Source organism: Musa acuminata, chromosome BXJ1-3 (genome assembly GCF_036884655.1).
Source record: "Musa acuminata AAA Group cultivar baxijiao chromosome BXJ1-3, Cavendish_Baxijiao_AAA, whole genome shotgun sequence".
In the NCBI taxonomy this organism is placed as follows: Eukaryota; Viridiplantae; Streptophyta; class Magnoliopsida; order Zingiberales; family Musaceae; genus Musa; species Musa acuminata.
Window position 1 is genome coordinate 6,762,097 of NC_088329.1, and position 22,126 is coordinate 6,784,222.

The 22,126-nt window shown below is 39.3% G+C and overlaps 1 protein-coding gene across 3 annotated transcripts; it reads left to right on the plus strand.

Annotated features, from left to right (window-relative positions):
• The first annotated feature begins 3,803 nt into the window (after window positions 1-3,803).
• LOC135619483 (protein PIN-LIKES 6-like) lies at window positions 3,804-21,987 on the plus strand. 3 transcript variants are annotated; one of them, XM_065121542.1, is made up of 12 exons: window positions 3,804-3,962; window positions 4,469-4,688; window positions 5,518-5,597; window positions 6,411-6,535; window positions 9,161-9,282; window positions 9,460-9,651; window positions 17,815-17,889; window positions 18,570-18,670; window positions 19,584-19,636; window positions 20,652-20,846; window positions 21,261-21,406; window positions 21,551-21,987. In XM_065121542.1, exons 2-11 carry the CDS (start codon window positions 4,497-4,499, stop codon window positions 21,380-21,382), a joined length of 1,257 nt encoding a protein of 418 aa, XP_064977614.1. In that variant the 5' UTR covers window positions 3,804-3,962; window positions 4,469-4,496; the 3' UTR covers window positions 21,383-21,406; window positions 21,551-21,987. The 3 variants fall into 3 exon arrangements, with proteins under 3 accessions (XP_064977614.1, XP_064977626.1, XP_064977617.1); XM_065121554.1 differs by having other exon boundaries at window positions 9,496-9,651; XM_065121545.1 differs by having other exon boundaries at window positions 3,808-3,962; window positions 4,478-4,688.
• The last annotated feature ends 139 nt before the right edge of the window (window positions 21,988-22,126 follow it).

The window sequence follows — 22,126 nt, forward strand, 5'->3', positions numbered from 1 at the left end:
ATAATCTTCAATTATTTGTCGATGATACCTCAATTATCATAATTCTCCATGTCAAGAAAAAATCCCAGAAAAACTACCTTCACTGCAAACTCCAAATATTATGAACATAACATAGTTTCCACATAATTTTTATTTATTTATTATGCTCAATCAAAGAGTTCGATTCTATTGATTTTTTACATATCTATCCCTTTATGTAGTACATAAAGAAATCAAAAACACATCATATTCTTCCTCTTTTTCATTTCATTCATATGTACATAAAGAAATCAAAAACAAAAGTGGATTCTTCCTCTATTTTATTCCTTTGAAAGAGTAGGAGAAAGTGACATCCAGCATCTGATGGTGCCACTACTTGAGCTTGACATTCGAGCATGACAGAACCTGGTTCCGTTCCTATGCAGCTGCCCTTGATTCTTTGAGTCGCCACAGACAAACGAGTCTCCGTCTTGATGCGTTGTGTTCCAAGAACAATGTGGCACACAAATAGGTAACTCGATGACTCATTAGGTTGCTGATGTTGATTACAGTTAATACCAGTCAAGCAGTGCTTGGAAAGCAACTCCATCGGGAATATTCTGGCTTGTCGTAGGGGCCCAAGTTGGAATGACCAGTATTCGAATCATTGGAATCAGTTCATCTGGAATTGAGTGTATCAGTAGAAACCTCATGCATTGAATTATTCTTGTTTTTTTACTGCATATATTTTGTTTTCTTAGACCTTAAATTATTCTTGTCTTTACGAGGCTTTCCACTTGCGAGAACGACACTACCAGCACTGATTCTTGCAGGCCCGCTGTGACCATCAGCGTCACAGTAGCTTGTTGGAAAGAAAACGTCGCCTCTGATAGCTGCCCTTTGTTGTCGGCATCGTCTTCCCAGAGAAAGAATGTGTTTTCTGAGTCTGATGGGTTGTGAAAACCAGTACGTGTCATCCGATTCTGATCACTTTTCCTTAGTCGTGACTCTATCGGCTAGCAAACAAGACTGGCCACATGTTGCATCAACAACTTCACGGCTTTCACGCAAACTCTTCAGGGATTGAGAGAACTGCATGGAGGAGAAGAGAGGAGAAAACCAAAATTTTCTGTTGGAAGTAAACATCAGTAGAGGAACTGACAGAAGACTGGGGGGGGGGGGGAAAGGAAAGGTGCTTTTTGAGTGCCTCTTTCCTTTTCTTAATCCAAACAAGACAACAGTTTTTTCTTTTTCTCTCTCATTTTTATCTATTGAAATAAGAACCGATTTTATTATCCTCGTCATATGATGCTTGGAGAAGGATTGTAATTTTGTGTTGGTCTTTTGCACTCCAAACTTTGCGATGCTTACGGTGGAGTATAATGTCTGCCATTAATGGTAGACTTAACTAAAGTTGATTACTTGGGAAAGGGAAGATTACAGAGTCAAGAATGAGCACCATTCACCTCTAATTTGGCATCTTCACATCAAGGCTGGGATCTCAATAGAATCTTTAATTGGATTTGACTGTTTGGAAAATGTTCACAGATGGAAAACCTGCAGAATATTAACATCTTGAACTTGAAAAAAGAGAGCTTATTATTCTACAAAGTAAACTGAGTGATTATAATCTAGATTCTTGTTCCTGAAGTTAGATACTGTTTCCAGCTAGTCCTGCACATGTTCATATCTTTGTATACTAACAGTGCCAATATTAAATTATAGATTCTGCTATTCTGTATGCTCCAAAACAAAAGATTGACACATTCACTGCAACTCAAAACAAACGAAAGGTGGAATGTGCATGTGAATGACCTCATCAATCATTGGATACACTGTGAGTTGTTCCTGACTTGAACAGTTGTCTTTCTAAGATGAACATGGACAGTACAGAGATTTATAGCTTCTGAGGTGTTTATTCCCTGTTTTTGCTGCATGTTTGGTTTGCTTATATACAACGCATTGTGGCAAGAAATTTGTCTGCAGAAGACATCATGTTAATTGTGTTCATTCTGCTGAAACTGTTGATCACCATCTACAATATCTCAGACTGGCTGGGAGCAATCATCTGACCTTTGTTGGTAAACCAACTTCTACCAGGAAAGAATGATCTAAGGGGGTTGAGGGATTGAAAGGAGAGGGAGAGAGAAACATGATATGTCATCATTGCTGCCAGTATGTTCCTATCATGAAGCAACAAGGAATTCATGGAAGTAAATGGAGTTTTCATAACACAATCTCCAGCATAGAAATTTATTATTCTCAAAATAAAACAACCACATAAATTATTCCTTTTATTTTGAGTTCTTCCCCTTGAGTCTCAATAGACTATTTATTACAGCTATGATTCTGATGATCCTAAATGAGTTACTCTGAAGAAATCTGAAATCCATAGGATCCACAATATTCAGAAATATTAATCCCTCAGGAAGTTCTTCCTGTGCTTTGTTCCACAAAAGCAGTACCCGAGAGACCATGGCATCTCACTGACACCTGAGAATATAATTATGCAAGCTGCCACTGTCATCTTTACTTAGCCCCAAAGAGAAAATAAATAACAAGTAAATAAATATGTGAGTTGAATAAACAAATAGTCAAGGATGATTATGAATCAAATAATTTACTTCCATTTGTTTCTTCCTTCAAGAATGATTTGTTGAGGTGGCAACTCCAAAACCAACCATTATTACAACACCATATTATGCATTTTTAGGATGGAAACTATATGAGGCATCACAAACAGATTGCTATTGTAAAATGACACAGCTTTAGGTTGAGAACTCAAAATTCAATCCAACACATCCTAGTTAGTAGAAAATAGATGAAACAGCATAAACAGATTATGTTTGACTAGGTGAAATATATTTTTTGGCAGAAAAGTTGAACACCATTTGTTCTTAGGTTGATTCAACCTCATTCTAGCCATTGTACACAAAACATAATAAGCCATAAAATAACTACAAACAGCATGAAGATTGATGTTTTTGTTTGTTGCAAGTGGCATACATAAATAGTTTTGAATGATTAGAGGTAGAACAGTACATTTGATGCCACAACATTGATATCTGATACTGTGAATGAGCCATGTTAAATGCCTTTCTCTGTCTTACTCATGAAAGTAAATTTGCTGCAGTATAATTTTAAGAATATTTTCTCACTCATCATAAAAGTCAGGCCATCAAGGAGACAAGAAACACCCTAATTTCCTAGGAACTTTCTCCTTCACATCACTTTCCTGTCTCATGTGACCAATGTACTCTCCGAGGTCACACAGTCCACCATAATTTTCTTGTCCCCGTCCCTAATTTCTCATTATTTTGGCTTTCAATAGACAACAAGGATCAATAATGAAGGTACTCACAAATTTCATCTTATCTTATCTGAACTTCTAACTCAGCATCCATTTTTTGGAGATTGACCTCAAAACATTGCTTCCAAGGATCAAAAATTTATATCATAATTAATATCTTAAAAATTTGTTCGATAATATTTTAGATTTATCAATTATTGGTAAGTGGATTCAGTATACGATCATCAAAATGCCACAAATTATTCTGAGTTTATCTCAATTTCAACTTTAGTCGATAGGAATCCTAATCTGCCTTCAACCTTCAACCTTCAACCTTAATCTCCACTCTTATCGAAGCTTCCTAATCCGACCATCAAAATAAACCCGGTCCGATTGCGAACTCGAGTTGTGCCCGGTTTGGTGAAGGGTCTAATTGTTAATTACTAAAATATAGGGCCTATTTAGTAAGTTTATCACATACAAATTCTGAGGACCGAAGAGAAAAAATATTAAATGTCAGGGGACTCTTTTGTAGTTTGCCATCCCCATCCCTCCTCACAAACCGCCTTCTATATGTTGGTGTGGGTGAGCGGCATCGGAGGAGTCGCAGCGATCGATCGTTTGTTGGATTTCTGAGGGCGAGAGGGAGAGAAGTGCGAGTCTAAGACGTTCTCGGACTGTGCAGATCTGTGGGAGGGGGCCTGACGGAGAACGGGTAAGATGCAAGGAATCGTGAATTTTGTGGGGTTTTATGGTTCTATGATCCCAAGAGTGAGGGAGAAAAAGATGAGGTCTTCCGTAGGTCTTTGACGTTTTAGGGTAGATTGTTGTGTTTGTCTTTGAGAAAAAATGAATGCTTTGTGATCACCAGAAGATCTCGATGCTTTGATGGGAGAGAAACAGGGTTCGATCTTCTTGTTGTGGTAGTATTTGTCGTGTGTATGTTCTTTCTGGGAAACGGTGTTGATCTTATTGCCTTCGTGTCGCAATCCTTATGTTATAAGAGATAAATTGCATCTGGTTCTTTCCAGGAAAGCATACGCTTTTTATTTTGATTGGGGTCGGGTTTCTTAGAAACCTTGATTTTGTAATTAATCTTTTGGTATTAGTATCTTCCTATTTTAACGAGTCGCATTAAAACCATAAGCCTCCGTAATTTTTCTCCAATTATGTGCCTCTGGGGACGAAACTCGTCTAATTTCTTCTTGGCTGTTCTTAAAGCTTCATCAGGGATCTTGAACAAAGCTTGATGAACATGGAGCGCTCTCTACTGGCGGTCATAACAGATGGTCAGAGTGGCAGTGGCGAATCCATCTTCGCGTCGATGAAATTTGCTGTTCTACCGATAGCCAAAGTTTTCACAATGTGCTTTCTGGGGTTTCTTATGGCCTCCAAGTATGTCAACATACTTCCTGCAAATGGCCGCAAGCTTCTTAATGGGGTATGTGATCTTCTATAGCTGTATTGGGATCGTTGATATGGTAGAACACTTGCGTTGTGACTTGTTTAAGAGCATCTTTGTAATTTAATATTATTGTTCTGCTTTGGGCTCTTGGCATCTGCAATAGCACTCACGATCCACAATTTACCATGAATACCCTCCAATTTTCTCTGAATCCATTGACACATAGGACATGTCACCCATAAGAACCTCTCACTTGTTTCATTTTCTTTCAATCAGGAAAATCTGATTATTATGGTATGAGGCAAATTTTGATTTTTCTTTAAATTGCTAGTTATATGCAGAAGATACTTTTAATAGTTCCAAAAATGGTTTCTGTGATATGAAACACTGTTAACTTTGGCTTGAGAATGCTTGTCGTAACATATAACTGACTTTTGGTTTTAGTGAGTTCCGGAAGATATTGACATGTGTCCTTTGCTTCTCTGCTTGCTTGCTAAAAGTAATTAGTTATCTTTTAACGTTTTTAAACTCTATTTCTACAAATTTTAGTCTATAATACATGGCATCTATCTTAAAATTTAGTCTTAAAAAAATAGTTTTACATTGTTACTGGTGTCACCATCAATAGTTTTGGCTGTAAGAATGTTGTGATAGTATAAGACTCAGATAAGGGGTTCAAATTTCTAGGCAACAGTCATTTATAAAGAAAAGGGAAAAGTCTTGATCTCAGAGTAGGCCAAAAAGAAGGGGCTATGTATTTCTCATGTGGTGTTAACTACAAATTTTTGGCATCTTTATAATTTTTTTCATAGTTGTTGATAGCCTGGCAAAACTGTTGACTTATTGTTCCTAATACATGTTGCAGCTTGTCTTTTCCCTTCTCCTTCCTTGCCTAATATTCTCTCAACTTGGGCGTGCAATTACATGGCAGAAGTTGCTAGAGTGGTAAGATTTTTGATGATTTTCTCATAAAAAGTTTCCTTTTCTAGTTTGAATTTGTTTTTCTTATAAAACTTTGTGTGTATTAACTTTTGTTTCTTCCAAATCGTTAACTGCTTTACTGATTGGGTTATTTTTTATGGTACATGATGGATTTGTTGTTTATGATATTTTTGACAATACGTGATAGATACTCTAATGGTATCTCAAGTAACATCCATAACATCAAATCTATTTTTGCATGGCAAACTGCTTTACTGATTGGGTTATTTTTTATGGTACCTGATGGATAATGCTTTGTTGTTTATGATATTCTTGACAATACGTGATAGGTATTCTAATGGTATCTCAACTCTCAAGTAACATCCATAACATCAAATCTATTTTTGCATGGCAAATATGTATTTTCCTGTTTAAGTGTAACCAGAAACAGTAGTATTAATGCTTAGCCAACATAATCTTTAAAGGAATTTCTTAGGATTCTTTGTGCTAGAATTTTGTGGTCCCAGTTTAATTGAAAATGTAGCAGAACTGGGCTGTTTTCTGGATTTTATGTGTTGGTTCAAAACTACTGTTTTCCCATTTCTCTTGTTTTTTTCTTGGCCATGAAGTTATGAAATTTATGGTTATTCTTAGGATAGATTGTTGACTAGTTTCAATTGCAGGATGCCGCCCATGTTTTTTTGCTATCTCATACCATTGATAAAGTAATGGATATTTGCTCTGTTGCATTGCTAAAAAGTAGTTTTATATTCGTATTTCAATCGAGTCAAAATATTGGTTAACAACAAAGTGAGATACCAAATTTTACATCTGCAGGTGGTTTATTCCTGTTAACATCATTTTGGCAACCATATTAGGATCTCTTGTTGGTCTCCTTGTTGCTTCCGTTGTTCGACCACCATATCCATACTTCAAGTTCACCGTTATACATGTCGGAATTGGTAAGTCATCTTTCCTTGATAATCATCACATGCCACTATTAGGTATTTATTTTTCTAAGGTTTTATCTGTGTATGTTTATTGTCTGATATTGTTATTATTTTGAATGGATTGATGATAATACTCTGGTGATACACTTTTGTCTTTCTGCCTGATTATCATCTAGAAGTGGCAACTAGAAATTGAAAGTAAAGGCAATCTTAATGGTCTTTCTAAACATAATTAAAATCGTTATATTACTGATTTTTGGATTACACATTGTGCTAGCAACAACAACAACAAAGCCATAAGTTCTAACTATTTTGGGTCGACTACATTGATCTTTTGTCGTCATTTAGTTTTGTAAAAAATCATATGTTTAGTTAACCTCAGAGTATTTAAATCTTTATTTATAATAATATAATATATGTTAAAATATTTTTAGGTCTTTCTCTACCTCTCCTCGTATTATTAACATGAATCATTTAACCTCTTTTGACTATCGCATCCGACCTCCTAAACATATGCCTATACAGGGTTTGCCGTACCGAGCCATACCGCCCGGTACGGGCGGTACGTACCGGTCCGACAAGTTGTCGGTACGCGGACCGCCCTGTACCGGTCCGTACTGTAGCATCGCTACAGTAACACTGTAGCACGCTGTAGCAGTGCTACAGTGCTCGGTACACCTCGGTATACCGGTCGGTACACCCGTACCGTACCGTACCGAGCATGAGTCGAAACGCCGGTACGGTACGGTACGGTGAACCTTGTGCCTATACCATTTTAAATGATTTTCTCTCATCTTATCCTCTATCAAAGAGATACATAGTTATTCATGAATATAAGTATTTTTTTCCTATCTTTTATAGGAACTCCACACATCCATCTCAATATTTTTATCTCGATAACCATAAACTTTATATATATGTTATTTCTTAACCACCCAATACTCAGATCCATAAAACATTGTCGATCTCACAACTGTCTTATAGAATTTTTCTTTTAATCTCAAAGGTATCTGATGATCACACAGGACTCCTAATGCCTCTCGCCATTTTAATCACCTTGTTTTTACGCTTTGAATAATATCTTCATCGATCTCTCCATCTTGTTGGATATTGATCCACAATACCTAAAACTTTTACTTAAAGGGACTTCTTGTTCATCCAACTTAACTATATTCTTCTGTCTATTTCTACAACATTAAAATTGCATTTTATATATCCAGTTTTAGTCCTACTTAATCTAAAACCTTTAGTTTCTAAGGCTTGCCTCAATAGCTCAAGTTTATAATTAATTTCATTTAAGCTTTTATTAACTAAGATAATATTATTAGCAAATAATATACACCAGAGAGGTCTATTATATTAGTGATTAGTAAGTTCATCCATTATCAATGTGAAAAGGTAGGGGCTTAATGCAGATCCTTGATGTAAACCTATACTAATAAGAAACTCACTAGACACACTTCTTATAGTTCTAACATTAGTAGCTACATCATCATACATATCTTTAATAATATCAATATAATTAGTGGATATATCTTTCTTTTCTAAATCCACCATAATAAATCTTTAGGAATTATATCATAGATTGTCTCTAAGTAAATAAAAATCATATGCAAATTTTTTTTTCTCCCTATACTTTTTCATTAATTGTCTTAATAAATAAATAACTTCTATGATTGATCTTTCAAGCATAAAATCAAACTGATTTTCAAAGATTTGTTTCAAGCTTTATTCTACTTTCCATAACTCTTTCTCAAAGTTTCGTAGTATGACTCATGATTTTAATTACTGATTTTAATATGTTTACTTACTGTGGATTATGAAGTCTTCCAACTTCAGCAGTTATCCTGGCAAATGTGTTTGGTACTGTTGGTTGTGTTGTATATGTATGTACAACATATGTATCAGTGTCTGTCCATATATTTTGATACCGGTACTTTATTGGATTGGTAAATACCAGTCAGTATGTTCCTGTCAGACCTGTATTTAAACCCTTGTTATGCTTTTCAGTACATGTACTCCTCCTAATAAATATTTTCAAGAGTTTAGATTAGAATCTAGTGCTTTGAAGAAGTGCAGGAGAGCACATGTTTAATCAAAATGTTTTAAATGTTCTATGAAGGAATTTTATAACTGACAGCATGTCCCATGCCTATCATACAAAGACTAGTAGCAAGGGGAATAGAGGTGAGATAAGTAGAGAGATGAAAGTGGGTGAAACATGCACATATTCACACGTACCTCTTCACATGCAAGCCTTTGAGAAATTGATGCCTTATCTTGATGGTTTTAGTCACCTATTTTCTTGTTCTGGCATGGCCGCCAACTGAGACCAAAGGAGAAACTTTTCTTTATTAATCATTGAGAGGAGAAATGCTAATCATGAAAGAAACATCTATGAAATGCCTTCCATTTGTTTTGATAATTTGACTGGATATGGTAATTATCCTAGTCAATCTAAAGCAAAAGGGTATTCTTTTTGGCTTTTCTTACTTAATGGGGGTGGGGCTGGTTGCAATGTGGAATATTTCGATGATGTCTTTGTTATGAGCCAAAGACCATTCATGAAGTTTACAACTGGAACTTATTAGTCAGTTTCTGTTGTAAAGGTTTAACTTACTTTGATCTTGTATACAGGAAACATTGGGAATATACCTCTTGTTCTGATTGCAGCTTTATGTCGAGATAAATCAAATCCATTTGGTGACTCCGACAAATGTAGCCAGGATGGGAATGCTTATATTTCATTTGGTCAGTGGGTAAGTACAGTAGTCATTCTTGTTGCATGTTAGATGTTCTAGATGTTTGTTGTGCCACTTAAAACTCTTAAAGATAGACCTTTTTTTTGTCATTCTTGTTACAATATCATGTATTCATGTTTCAGAAGACTTTGTGGTCATAGTAAATCTTACAATTTTGTTTTCTGCATGTGACAGGTTGGTGCAATAATTCTGTATACCTATGTGTTTCAGATGCTTGCACCACCGCCAGGTGAAACATTTGATGGGGCAGAAGAGGTGAAACTTCCAACTAAGATTCCTGTAAACAATTCTGCACCTGATCAAGTGCCCTTGCTGACTTCAAAAGATGCTGAGACCACTAGTCATGAATCTTTAAAACAGGGGCAAGTAAGGGAAATTTGAAATTTGTTTATATTATCTGGGCTACCTTGCTTGATACTAATTGTAGTGTTCCGGTTTGCATATTTCATTGTTTGGCATCAATTTAATTACTAATCTGTACCTGTAATTACATCTCCTGTTGGATTTTACTTTAAGCTGCATGATTGTTCTTTATTGATGGGTAACCTCAATTTGTGTTGTGACATTTAATTTTTAACTAAACACCATTCACATTTTTTAAACTTGTTAGTTCAAATTATTCTTTCAATAACAATTCGGACTTATTTTGGAACTTCAAACTAAGATTCCTGTAAACAACTTTGCACCTGATCAAGTGCCCTTGCTGACTTCAAAAGATGCTGAGACCACTAGTCATGAATCTTTAAAACAGGGGAAAGTAAGGGAAATTTGAAATTTGTTTATAATATCTGGGCGACCTTGCTTGATACTAATTGTAGTGTTCAGGTTTGCATATTTCATTGTTTGGCATCAATTTAATTACTAATCTGTACCTGTAATTACATCCTCCTGTTGAATTTTATTTTAAGCAGCATGATTTGTTCTTTATTGATGGGTAACCTCAATTTGTGCTGTGACATTTAATTTTTAACTAAACACCATTCACATTTTTTAAACTTGGCAGTGAAAATTATTCTTTCAAGTTTCAATAACAATTCAGACTTATTTTGTCAAATGAAATGATAAACAGCAGATTCTGGACTTGTTAATTTTGTTGTTCAAATAGTGGTTGCACGAATCAAAATTTTATTAGTGATTTTTCTTGAAACTAATCAGCTCTACAAGTACCATAGATTGGCCCAACTTTGGCCCGCATATGAGGCCAACTTGAATAGTAGTATGTAGAATTTATCTTTTCTGATTTGTTTTGGTTCTTAGTTTGATTAGCAGTATTGGAGCACTAGTAGCTCTGTATACGTAGGTATGCTTTTAAACCTCTATGGCTATGCTTTGCTTCTTGTTTTCTCTCTTTTATGCTTAATAAAGTTAGATTAATTTAGTAATTAGTAGTAACCATAGTTGTAGCTTTTGGAGGTTTCTTCTTAAACATAAAGTAGAGAAGCACACAACAATATTTTAAGTGACGTTTTAAATATCAGATGGATTGTACAAGTTCAACCTTTTTTTAAGGTTTGACTGTGACTAGTGCTAATATGAGACTGGCATTTGGAACCTTGACTTTAACAAGTTGTTCCACTGTTGTCTAGGTGATAGAATGATCATTTGAAGCTCTATATTTTCTCCATTTTTTATCCATGTTTAGTTGCACGGAGATGATCTACTTAAATGGAGACAACTGTATAATGTCTATATGTGCTGCCATAATTGGCAAGATGTCTCATATGTTTTTTAGATTTCAAATGCTAATTGCTTACATGTGCTGAAATTTTGACTTGCATGGATGTGCTCTTTCCCGAGAACACACAAAGTAAGATCAAATTTGGTGTTTGACGCTAAAATTAGATGCACACCATAAGCAATGTTTTTTTAGAATAATATGTAGATCAAGGATTTAAATTTGGTCCAATATCCTGTAATCAATTGGACTAGTTGGGTATTGGTATACCAGATTATCATGGATGATCGTCGTGCACTTGCAACACCTTTTTGTCGTTATGTTTGCTTATACAGTTGTTTGACAGCATGTTTTGTATTGTTTTTATGTGTTTTTGCTTGGTTTCTATAAGCAAAAGCAGTTTACGAAGCTGCACAATGACCGCTCGCCAAATTAGGCAAAGCTATTTGAAGCCCAGTTTTCATGTGCTGCTGCCAGTTTTCTATTAGCTGCAATGCGGTACGAAACATTAGCTATCCCAACACCCTAGAACCACCCAGGTGGCATAGTGCTGGTTGAGACTTTGGGATAGTGTTGGGTTATGTTTGGATAACTATTTGCAGGCTTCCGATTGTTCTTTTGTCTTTGGAAGTCTTTGTTTTCACATTCCTCTCTTTTCTTTCTCTGCACACTAAATGTTTGCTAAATTGTTTATAAGCTGTGTTTTCTCCTTTTAACAAATGTTGGGACTTATTTGTTGCTTGTTTTCTAGAAATCTAATTAATACTTGTACGAGGTTGGTTCTAGGCTGACCCTTTGCAAACAAATATTGCAAGGGTGTCTCACAACTCAGATAATTCCAGCTAAGTCGTGATCCATACGGCCTTGTATTACCATAAAAGATTAATAAAACATGATACCAACTGTACGATTCCATTTGTACCGACCATTACAACTTAGATTTGATTCCTCGGCGGTGTCTGCCATACCGAATCGTACCGCTTGGTACGTACTGGTCCGACAGGCCAGCGGTGCGCTGTAGCACTGCTACAGTGCTCGGTACACTTGGGTGTACCGCTCGGCAGTGTCTGTTATACCAAATCATACCGCCCGGTACGGGCGGTACGTACCGGTCCGACATGACACGGACTTAGCTGGATTTGCCTAAGTCGTGCGGCACCCTCGCGCGTCCGTCCGCAAAGGTCAGCCTCCCCGAAGCCTCCCATTGTCCCTTAGGACCACCAAAAGAGAGAACGGGTTAGAGAGAACGCCTCCAACGGGATCCACAAGCAAACATCTCCGAAAAACACTTCATAGACAATGCAAATTACAAACAAACTTTACAAGCTCTGAACAGTGGCACAACAAAGGGTAAAATGGTCCATTACAGACCGAAAAGCTCTCGCACGTGTCCACATGACACAACCTTTATTTACAAGCCTAAAGAGGCCACCAACCCAACTAAAATGGGACTTATAAGCCTTCGGCTGCCCCTTTACATTCTGTACAAGGCATGAACATGCCAAACGACACGGACAGATATAAGCATTACATCAAACACCTTATTTAGAAGTTTGTCCGTGACATTCTCCCCCACTTATCCCTTCGACGTCCTCGTCGAAGCCTTTGTGAACACTGCAACTCTTCGCCTTTGCCGAGTCTTCAATCTTCTGCTCCAGCTGCAATGCGCCTCCTGGTTCCCAGTTGCTCTCCGCTGCTGTTTCTGAGTAGTCGAACCTTTGATCCGCCATGCTGCTTCAACTCGCCAATGACTCTGACTCTGGTGTGGGGTTGGCTGAGTTGTATTGATCCTCGTTGATTCCTGCGGATCCACCAAATGAAGGAAAAGACCATTCTTACTGCGCCAGTTTCTCAAAATTTCCACATGCTGCTTGAACTGGGTGGATGCTTGTTGGAGCTTTAACGAGCATCGCCTCACAAACTTCTGAAGTTTTGGGTCCTTCCTCCACAAAATCTGCTCATTGACTCTTCTTTTAGTTAGTTGTCACATCCAAGTAGGTTCGCATCACTTCCGCTTTCGATTGGCATTTCGTTGGGAAATGAAGCGGACAATCTACTCTCAGTAGCACTGATCACCGTTGGTGAGGATTTGACAACTATTGTCTTCCATTATCTTCGAAGGGTCTTTGAACTTGTGCAGAGCTCCTCTGCTGGATAGATAAGAGAACTGGGGTACTCGGTTTCGCCCATTCTCTTAAGAGTTGAGAAGGCAAAGGTTACTTGACTTCGCCCGCCTCCTCGAGGTTGTACTTCATGCATCGAGCTGGTTACTGGCCTTCGCCTGCTCTTTGCTCACACTTCTGAAGCACTTGAAGTGTTTGCACTCCTTGCGTTGAGTTAGCTACTGTGATTCACCTTCTCAATGCCATTGAACTTCTGGAATGCAGGAAGTTTTCACCCCAACTTGGAGTAATTCTCTGATAGATGAGGTCGCCTCTGGGATTGTACCGTCTTCTCCATCAACCCTGCCGCCTACTCCACTGAGTAGCAAAGGTACAGCACCACGTACTGCCTGCTTCGTTCCTTGGTCGTGCACTCTTGCATGACCCGAAGTCCTTCACTTACGGCTATCTTGATGAGAAACTTGTTGACACCGGTCTTACGAAGTTTCTTGGCCTCTGCCCTTCAGCTTTGTCTCGGTACTTGGAGATTGCCTCTGCATGCTCCACCTCCTCGGCCCCTTTCACGACCAAGCGCTCTCCCTCCGTGAGAGCAAGGGATCAATGACTTTGACGGAAGTCCCGCCTCTGCGGTACCATGGCGCTGCCATGTCCATGGCCCTACTATCCGTCGTCTCGCATCTACATCCCTTTTCTTCACAATCAGTAGATATGCCTTCGTGACACTCCTCTGAGTCCACCTCCATTCTCACTGATTGCTTGATTTTGGGTAGCTAAGTCCCTCTGGACTTGTCGTCGCTTCCTCGCCCCTTTCGACCTCCTGCTTCAACACCTCTGTGTTCTCCAAGCAGTCTGTTTGGTCGATGGAAATACAGACTACAACTCCCATGCATGGCCTCTGCCATCACATTGTAGGGTTTGCACCGATTCTGTTCTCCTTAGCTTCCTTGGTAGCAACGTTCGCTTACTCGACCTTGTCCTCTGACTTGTCGGGCTCCCTTAAGCGAATATGAGCTCTGGAGCAGTCCAACTCTCCAGCTGCTTCGATCATACCTCTGCATGATCAAGTCCCTCTCATGGGACTCACTGGTACTTGCATTCGAACTTTTCCCTTGGTGGAACCCAGCCCCCATATGCTGATGACCAAGGTTTTCATCCGATGCAAAATTCGGTGCACGCCCGGAAGACCCGCCTCTGCGGTACCATGGCCTTCACTCCTTGAATCCATAGCCCTTCTTGCCGTCGTGTTGTTCACCAAAGTGGAGCTCCCAGTAGCTCCCGATCATACCTCCATATGATCTAGTCCCTCCCGGGACTGTGTCGTGTGTGTCGCATTGCCACGAACTGTTCCACCACGATCCGCTGCACCATGTCGCCTCCTGGTGACATCTCCACTGCATTCTGATCCTTGTGGAATAAACTCGAATTGTGAACCCTCCATGTGTGGCCTCTGCCAATACATCGCAGGGTCTCCTCCACCTTCGATTTTGTTCTCTCCTTTGGCAATCGACCTTCATCCACCCACTCTTGGGTCACACCTAGATGAAGCACCGCTCTAGGACAGTCCGTCGCCTAGTAGCTCCCGAAGTCCACCGACTTCGCTGTAATTTGTGCGCCATTGCCTGGATCCTGGGCCTCTGCCCCTACCAGCACAATCTCCGCTACGCACTGCTTCCTTCATGGCAACTTGAATGGTAACACTGTGGCATATTCTTCAAGAGTACCCGCCTCTGCGTCCTCTTGCCCCGTGCTAAGGCCTTCTGAACCCAACTTCGCCTCCGCAAATTGAGTCGCCTTAGTTCCTCCATCAAATGCTCCTCCGAGATAAGGTGCATGTGCCTAGAAGCTCCCTTCGTCTTTGGCACCATGCAAGATGAGTCCGCTCCGTCAGAATGAAGGACCCATGGAACAACATGATCCTACTCTTGCCTCTGCAAGAGTTCATGTCTTTGACCTCTGTCTAAGGAAAGCACTGTGCTTCTGCTCCATGTTCCAACTTCTCTGCTGGCTCCCTTCATGCGGCTTGGGTACTTCACCAAGTTACACCCAAGTTGCTCAGCTCCTCGTTTTTGCATTGAGTCGATGGTGGCCCTCGTGCCCACCATTCCACGGGTCAGCCCTCCCTTGAGTCCGATCTCCACATCGACTCCAAGTGTGCCTTCATTTAAGTTGCTTTGGGTCGCTCCCCCACTTGATCTCGCAATGCATCCACCAATGCATTCTCTCAAGCGAGATCATGCGACGACTCCTCGCCGCTTGCTCAGTCCATCAAGCTTCGTGGAGTTGTTGTTTTGTTGAGGTACTCCTCCTCAACATGTGCAGTCCGTCGCACATGATTCTCCCTCTGGAGAGCCGGGACTTATCCCTCCTGGATAACTATCCCATTTGAGCAACATCTCTCTTCGTTTCGGAGACCACCATCCCCTTGGACTACTCCGATCTGCTGAACAAACTGTGCATTGTTCTGCCTCTTGCAAACGCACTTGCTAGATTGCGACTCCACGTCAATACAGCCCCCACTGCACCCCTCAAGGCCTAGCAACATGCTGAACTCATTGCACACTTCAGCCTCCTACGGACGTATCCTTCGCTTGCCAAAGAGAAAGTTTCAATGCTCCATGGCGCCGAGTCTCGGTCGCCTTGGGATGGCCACGAACATTCCGTCGTCCGCATACAAGCCCATGCATGAGTACCAAATTCTTCGAGTTAGCAATTCCCCTCACCTCTGTGAGCTTTGCATAACTCTTTTGGTCGTTGCGCAACTCATTCCACCTTGCATGGTCTCATTCTTGCCAAGCGCCTCGCTTGCCTAGAGCACCATCAAGTATAGTTGTCAACGTTGAGCCGTAGCTCAAACTCAGCCATCCCAACCTTTGTGCGCTCCAAATTTTTCCAAGCTTGCCTGTTCTCGTGGTGCCTCTTGCGCGAAGGGTTGGCCATTCCTCTGAATGCCAATTTCAGATGCCCGCTCCTCTGAGCGACTCTTTTCCCTACATCTCCATGCCCGTTTTCCCTCAAACGGTCGCGCGTTGCTGACTGCCCTCAACGCAGCCCCGCTAGGTCCCCCACGTTTGCATGTCAAGTGTTTCTATGAGTGCTTGTCCCGCTCTGATACCATATGACACGGACTTAGCTGGATTTGCCTAAGTCGTGCGGCACCCTCGCGCGTCCGTCCGCAAAGGTCAGCCTCCCCGAAGCCTCCCATTGTCCCTTAGGACCACCAAAAGAGAGAACGGGTTAGAGAGAACGCCTCCAACGGGATCCACAAGCAAACATCTCCGAAAAACACTTCATAGACAATGCAAATTACAAACAGACTTTACAAGCTCTGAACAGTGACACAACAAAGGGTAAAATGGTCCATTACAGACCGAAAAGCTCTCGCACGTGTCCACATGACACAACCTTTATTTACAAGCCTAAAGAGGCCACCAACCCAACTAAAATGGGACTTATAAGCCTTCGGCTGCCCCTTTACATTCTGTACAAGGCATGAACATGCCAAACGACACGGACAGATATAAGCATTACATCAAACACCTTGTTTAGAAGTTTGTCCGTGACAGACAGGCCAACGGTACGCGGACTGCCCGGTACAGTGATCGGTACACCGTACCGTATCGGTACCGAGCCCAGATCAAAATATCGGTATGGTACGGTATTGCGAACCTTGCCGCTTGGTACACCGTACCGTACCGGTACCGAGCCCAGGTCGAAATACCGGTACGGTACGGTATTGCGAACCTTGTTCCTCGGTATAAGTAATGCTCATTGTAGTGTAGGCTTTTTAATTATGTGTGGTAGGGACCCAGCTTGACTCAGTCTTACTCAGCCCTAAGACTTGGCCGAATGAGGATGGAGTCAACCTATTTTTACCTTGCTGTGCCTGCTGAGGAGACAGCAGCAGGCTGCAGCAGTGTTGAATGCTTCTGATGCTAATCCTTTAAGTTGGAAAAGGAGAAGAGAAGGGGGAGGGAGACGGAGAACAATCACGCATCTTCTTGTTGCTTGTTGCTGCATGCAGAGAGGTTTCACTTCCCATGTGCCTTCATGTGACTACTTGCTCATTAGTAGTCATGGGATTATTGTTTCATTAATTCATGACTTCTCCCATCTGGTTTTTTCTGGTTCTATTAAATTTTGGATATTGTTTTTTTATTTAGATGATTCATTTCATGAGTCTATTATTATTCTGCCTTGATAATAACGATATTTTTGAAGATATGTAGGCTTTTACTAAATTTTATACAGTCTTTTTTTTAATACTTGCACTTTCAGCTTTGAGCACTTGGGTATACTCGTAAATCCAGGTCTCATATGTCCATGCAAGACTTGCTGACAACTCTACATATGTGTAAAATCAGGCATTATGGGATGACTATGCCATGTGTCATCTTACGGAGAATTTGTTTGTATTATATGTAGTGCATTTTTGCTGTCAATCAATGCTAACTGACACACATGATAGGAGGCTCTTATTTGATTATTTAGCTCTCATCATTTCGGCCAGATGAATGTGAACTTGCCTTTATAAAGGCATAATAGAACATCTTAAATATTCTAGTGTCATTGAGATAGTAGAACAATGCCTGATGTTTGTGCTATGCTACAGGTGAAAATGCTAAAAATGCTAAGAATTCATTTTGTTCGGCTCTCAAATTATTCTTATTTTTAAATTTTAATCTTTAGGCACTTATTTTACTGGAGTGACTACTGGCTTTTTGTTTAACGCAGCTAATTGGCTACCTATGCCATCTTGTTGAGAAACTGAAGATAAAGCAAGTGTTTCAGCCTCCTATTATTGCCTCGGTTAGTAGCCAATCTGAACTTGAAATGAAAGATTTGAATTTAATTTTGAAATTTGAAGCTTTGGCTTTTAAGAATCTGTCTTGTGGTCAGTAGAAAGTCTGCTTGATCTTTCAATCTATATGATTAAGAAAGAAAGATGTTGGCCTGCCTTGTGTAGCTGACAATTTTTTCTTTTTAATATTACGAGTGGGGAAACAAGTGTTTTTGACATATTCATCTTTGTTGCTTATGCAATTTTAGCTTAACTGAACAACCTCATAAAAGGCATGATTGCTTTGGCCATTCCCTAAACCTCTTATTCTGATAGTCTTGTCGATAATTTTCTTCCGGGAAACTAGAACATGATATCAAGACATCCATGTGCTCATTGCTCAATAATATAAATAAATTACAAAGTCCTGGTTTAGATGGATATTATTTAATTTCTTCGAGTAGACATCATGGATGTTCTTCATTTTGCTTGTTTAACTGTTGTAGGTCAGAAGCTAGAAATTTCTTCACTTAATAGATATATATTTGGATCTTGTAAAATTATTGCTGTTGAAGTTTGCTTGTGGTTGTGACCTTCTTTGCATAATTGTGAACAAACTATGTTAATATACTCTGACATATTTTGACAATTGTGATTTATATTGTTTTCATAATTGTTGCAACTGAACAATGTCTATACATTGCAACAGATCTTGGCAATTGTCATCGGCACTGTACCAGTCTTGAAGCACTTCATCCTAACAGATGATGCCCCGCTCTTCTTCTTCACCGACAGCTGCCTTATTCTTGGGTATTATTTGTTCTATTTTGTGGCCTTTGTCTATGTCCTTTGTTGTTGCATTAAAGTTTGACACACTTCCTCAATTAATGGTATGGTACAATGGTAAAGTTTCTCCTTTGCGACCTAGGAGACTAGGGTTCGAGTCACGGAAATAATTTTTTAAAATATTTAAAGGTAAGATTGCGTACATTAACTCTTCCTAGATCCCGCATTAGTGGGAGCCTCGTATACTGGGTGTATCTCTTTTTACACTTTCTTGATTAAATGGGTGAAGGAAGAGCTTCATTAAATGCATAGGTATATTTGAAGATTACAAGTAGGATACAAGATTCAAAGAGAGAATCTACAGCCAAGCAACCATAGTCAAGTTCAAGCATAGTTCAGAAGTCTTTAACTATTGGATTTTTTCAGGAAATGTCAAGCTTTTAACTCTGGAAAGCTTTTAGAAGAATGTTAAGTTATTATATAGAAATCTCTGGTTATAGCATGGATTTAGAGAAAGTGATGGAATGCATTAGAAGAATGCTATATCAATTTGTTGGTGTAAAATTTTGAAAGACAAGCTTGTTGAAAATATCAAGCCTAATTGGATGTGTGGTTGTAGAGGACCGTATTAGTTGTTTTAACTTAACAAATATGACAGCTGTTTAGGCATTAATGTGCCTCTATGTTCATTGTATGATCGCAATTGAGTGTTCGTTTTGGAATTAAACAAGTTGTCTAAAACAAGTTGTGTTTAATTCTTGATCAATAGCTGTAGTTTCTTTTTATTTGTCTGACCATTTGTTGTTTAAGAACTTGTTGCTTTTGTAGTTAAAATGTGTGACACTGATATTTAGCCCTTGAATCTCACTTTATTAATTGTGACTTTCAAAGTATACATTGTTTTAGACTTCTTGGACTGATGCATATTTATCTCCAGGGAAGCAATGATTCCATGCATTTTGCTTGCTTTGGGTGGTAATCTTGTTGACGGTAAGTCCATTTACCATTTCTCAAGTAATATTTTCTTTGTCTTGTATAAATTCATATATAATCATGTCTGGAGATTATGTCATTGTCAACTGGTAATGGGCATATGGACCTTATTGTTATCTCATGCACAGATTACCTGCTTTTCTGTGCATGCATATCCGAAGGCATGGTTTTGAATGTGTACAATGGATGTATGTGTAAATGGAATAGATGTATGTCATCCATATGTTTGTTTATCTGACGTAACTACATATTCAAATGAATGAGAAGTATATTTTTCTATGGGCTTTAACTTGGAAGCAAACATAAATAATCTTCTGATCTATGTGAAAAAGCTAGTGGAGTAAACTTGCTTTTCTTTTTTGTCTTTAAGAAACCTAAAGAAATTAGTGAGAACAGCATACTAAGTAACAAATGGTATTGCATGTGCCACAGGCGTGATGAGTTGACTCTAGGCAAAAGATGATTAAGGGAATTCAGCCGATTATCACAATTAATTATTTGAAAATTAGAGTGTGTCTGGTTTGATCAGAAGTGATGAGACAAGCAAAAACACGTAGTTCGACAGATTGGTTGAGCATGGGTATAATAGTTTTGAGACTGTAAGATGATCCCTAAATACCATCTTATATGGATAAGCAATTTACAGGATAGGACTACGGTCCTCAAGTTTCAGAGCACCATAATGAGAAGTGTTTAAGATCAAATCATTCTGAATGAAACTAATAATGGTTTGTTGTTGCTTCTTTCTGCTAGGTAAAACCTAAGCTTACAAGATAATGTTTTCAACATTTGAACACCTTCATTCTATATATGATGTATGGTAGTAAATTTTATTCCAAAACCTATTAGATAGGATTGCTGTCTGTCTAGTCTCTAAAGAAGTTCCCAGTATGCTGAGCATGGAATCTTTTCCAGTGACATGAATTTTAAGAGCTGTTAGAGGAATTAATTCAAATGCATCTGGTCAAAATTGCTCGTGCCCATTACGTTTTTAACATTTCTTTCATTCCAGGTCCTGGTGCAGGGAGTAAACGACTTGGCTTACGGACAACTGCTGCTATCATATTTGGGCGATTAGTATTGGTTCCTCCTGCAGGGCTTGGCATTGTCACTGTTGCTGACAAGCTCGGACTTTTTCCCAGGGGTGATAAGATGTTCAAATTTGTCCTGCTGCTGCAGCACACAATGCCCACATCAGTCCTCTCTGGTATTAATTTTTTCAATTGTTAGTTCCTGATGGTGGAACTGTTGTCTATAGACCTGCTTTTACATGATCCAAGTGTAGTGGTAAAATTATGCGACACCTTTTTTCAGTTCACACCATGATCATGCAGGAACTTGTGGCCAATATAGCTTGGTTAGGGAAGTTTTGCCTTGTTGATCTTTCCTTTCACTTGTCTATTTGGTTCCCTTAGATCTGACATTTGACTTAAAGGTCTTTTCGAAGTCATTATTAGTCATAACTCTGGTAATCACTGGTTAGAAACTTAGAAGCAATCATTTCCTCTTTTTTCAGCAGGATATTAAATTGAAGTATCCACATACTCTTCATGCTATATCTTCTCTATGTTGTTGCAAATCTGATGTAGGGGTTTTGGTACTTTCTTCATTTTTGTTACAGGTGCAGTTGCCAGTCTAAGAGGCTGTGGAAAGGAAGCCGCTTCTGTTCTATTCTGGGTTCACATTTTTGCTGTCTTCTCCATGGCTGGATGGATTATTCTTTATCTGCGCATACTTTTCTGAGCTTTGTATAATCTCACCAGAATGGTACAACTCTTCTTTGTTTCCCTATGTTTACACACGTGCTCACACACACACACATGCACTGTTGAATCATCACGATTATAAGATGTGAATGGCACGCTGGAAAATATTCACTCAAATGCTGATCCATTTCTTCTCTCCCTGCAGATCGGTGTACATATATTCTCGCTGGAGTAAGGCATTAATAGGATGATCGTGATTGCATCGTTTGCCGAAGCTGGTGCTTCTACTGAAGACAGTGGTTTTGCTATAAATGTGCAGTGTCGTGGTGCCAAAAGCATTATCACCGTCTTCTTTACGTCTTTATCCCTTGCTAGTATATGAGAGGTCCAAAACGTTCTTACCGGTGATCCGCATACTCTTCCTAAGAGTCAGCCTATCCATCAGAGGATCCAGTTCAGATCTACCTCTTGCTCTAAAGAATTACCCACTTCATTTGTATTCCAAGCCTGGAACAAGGCTTTCAGTTCGAGTATTTGTAACCACTGGGTAGATTCATCCAGCATCATCAAACACTTTCCTTGGAAACATTACAATTTGATTGTATTGAGATTAAATTGTAATAATGTTTCATGGCTGTTGAATCTTGCTTCTCCTGCAACGTGTGTAAAATGTTACGCTGGTGAATCGTCGGAATATTTTTTCTGAACATATTACTCAACATTATTTTTTTTTCTGAAGGTTCTTAGGACCTCTTGCCAACATATAACACTTAAGAATTAT

Coding starts and splice junctions, on each gene's coding strand:
- LOC135619483 (XM_065121542.1), top strand. CDS start 4,497: ATGAACATGGAGCGCTCTCTACTGGCGGTCATAACAGATGGTCAGAGT. Junction 9,283..9,459: donor ATATTTCATTTGGTCAGTGG/GTAAGTACAGTA, acceptor TGCATGTGACAG/GTTGGTGCAATAATTCTGTA. Junction 18,671..19,583: donor GACAGCTGCCTTATTCTTGG/GTATTATTTGTT, acceptor ATTTATCTCCAG/GGAAGCAATGATTCCATGCA.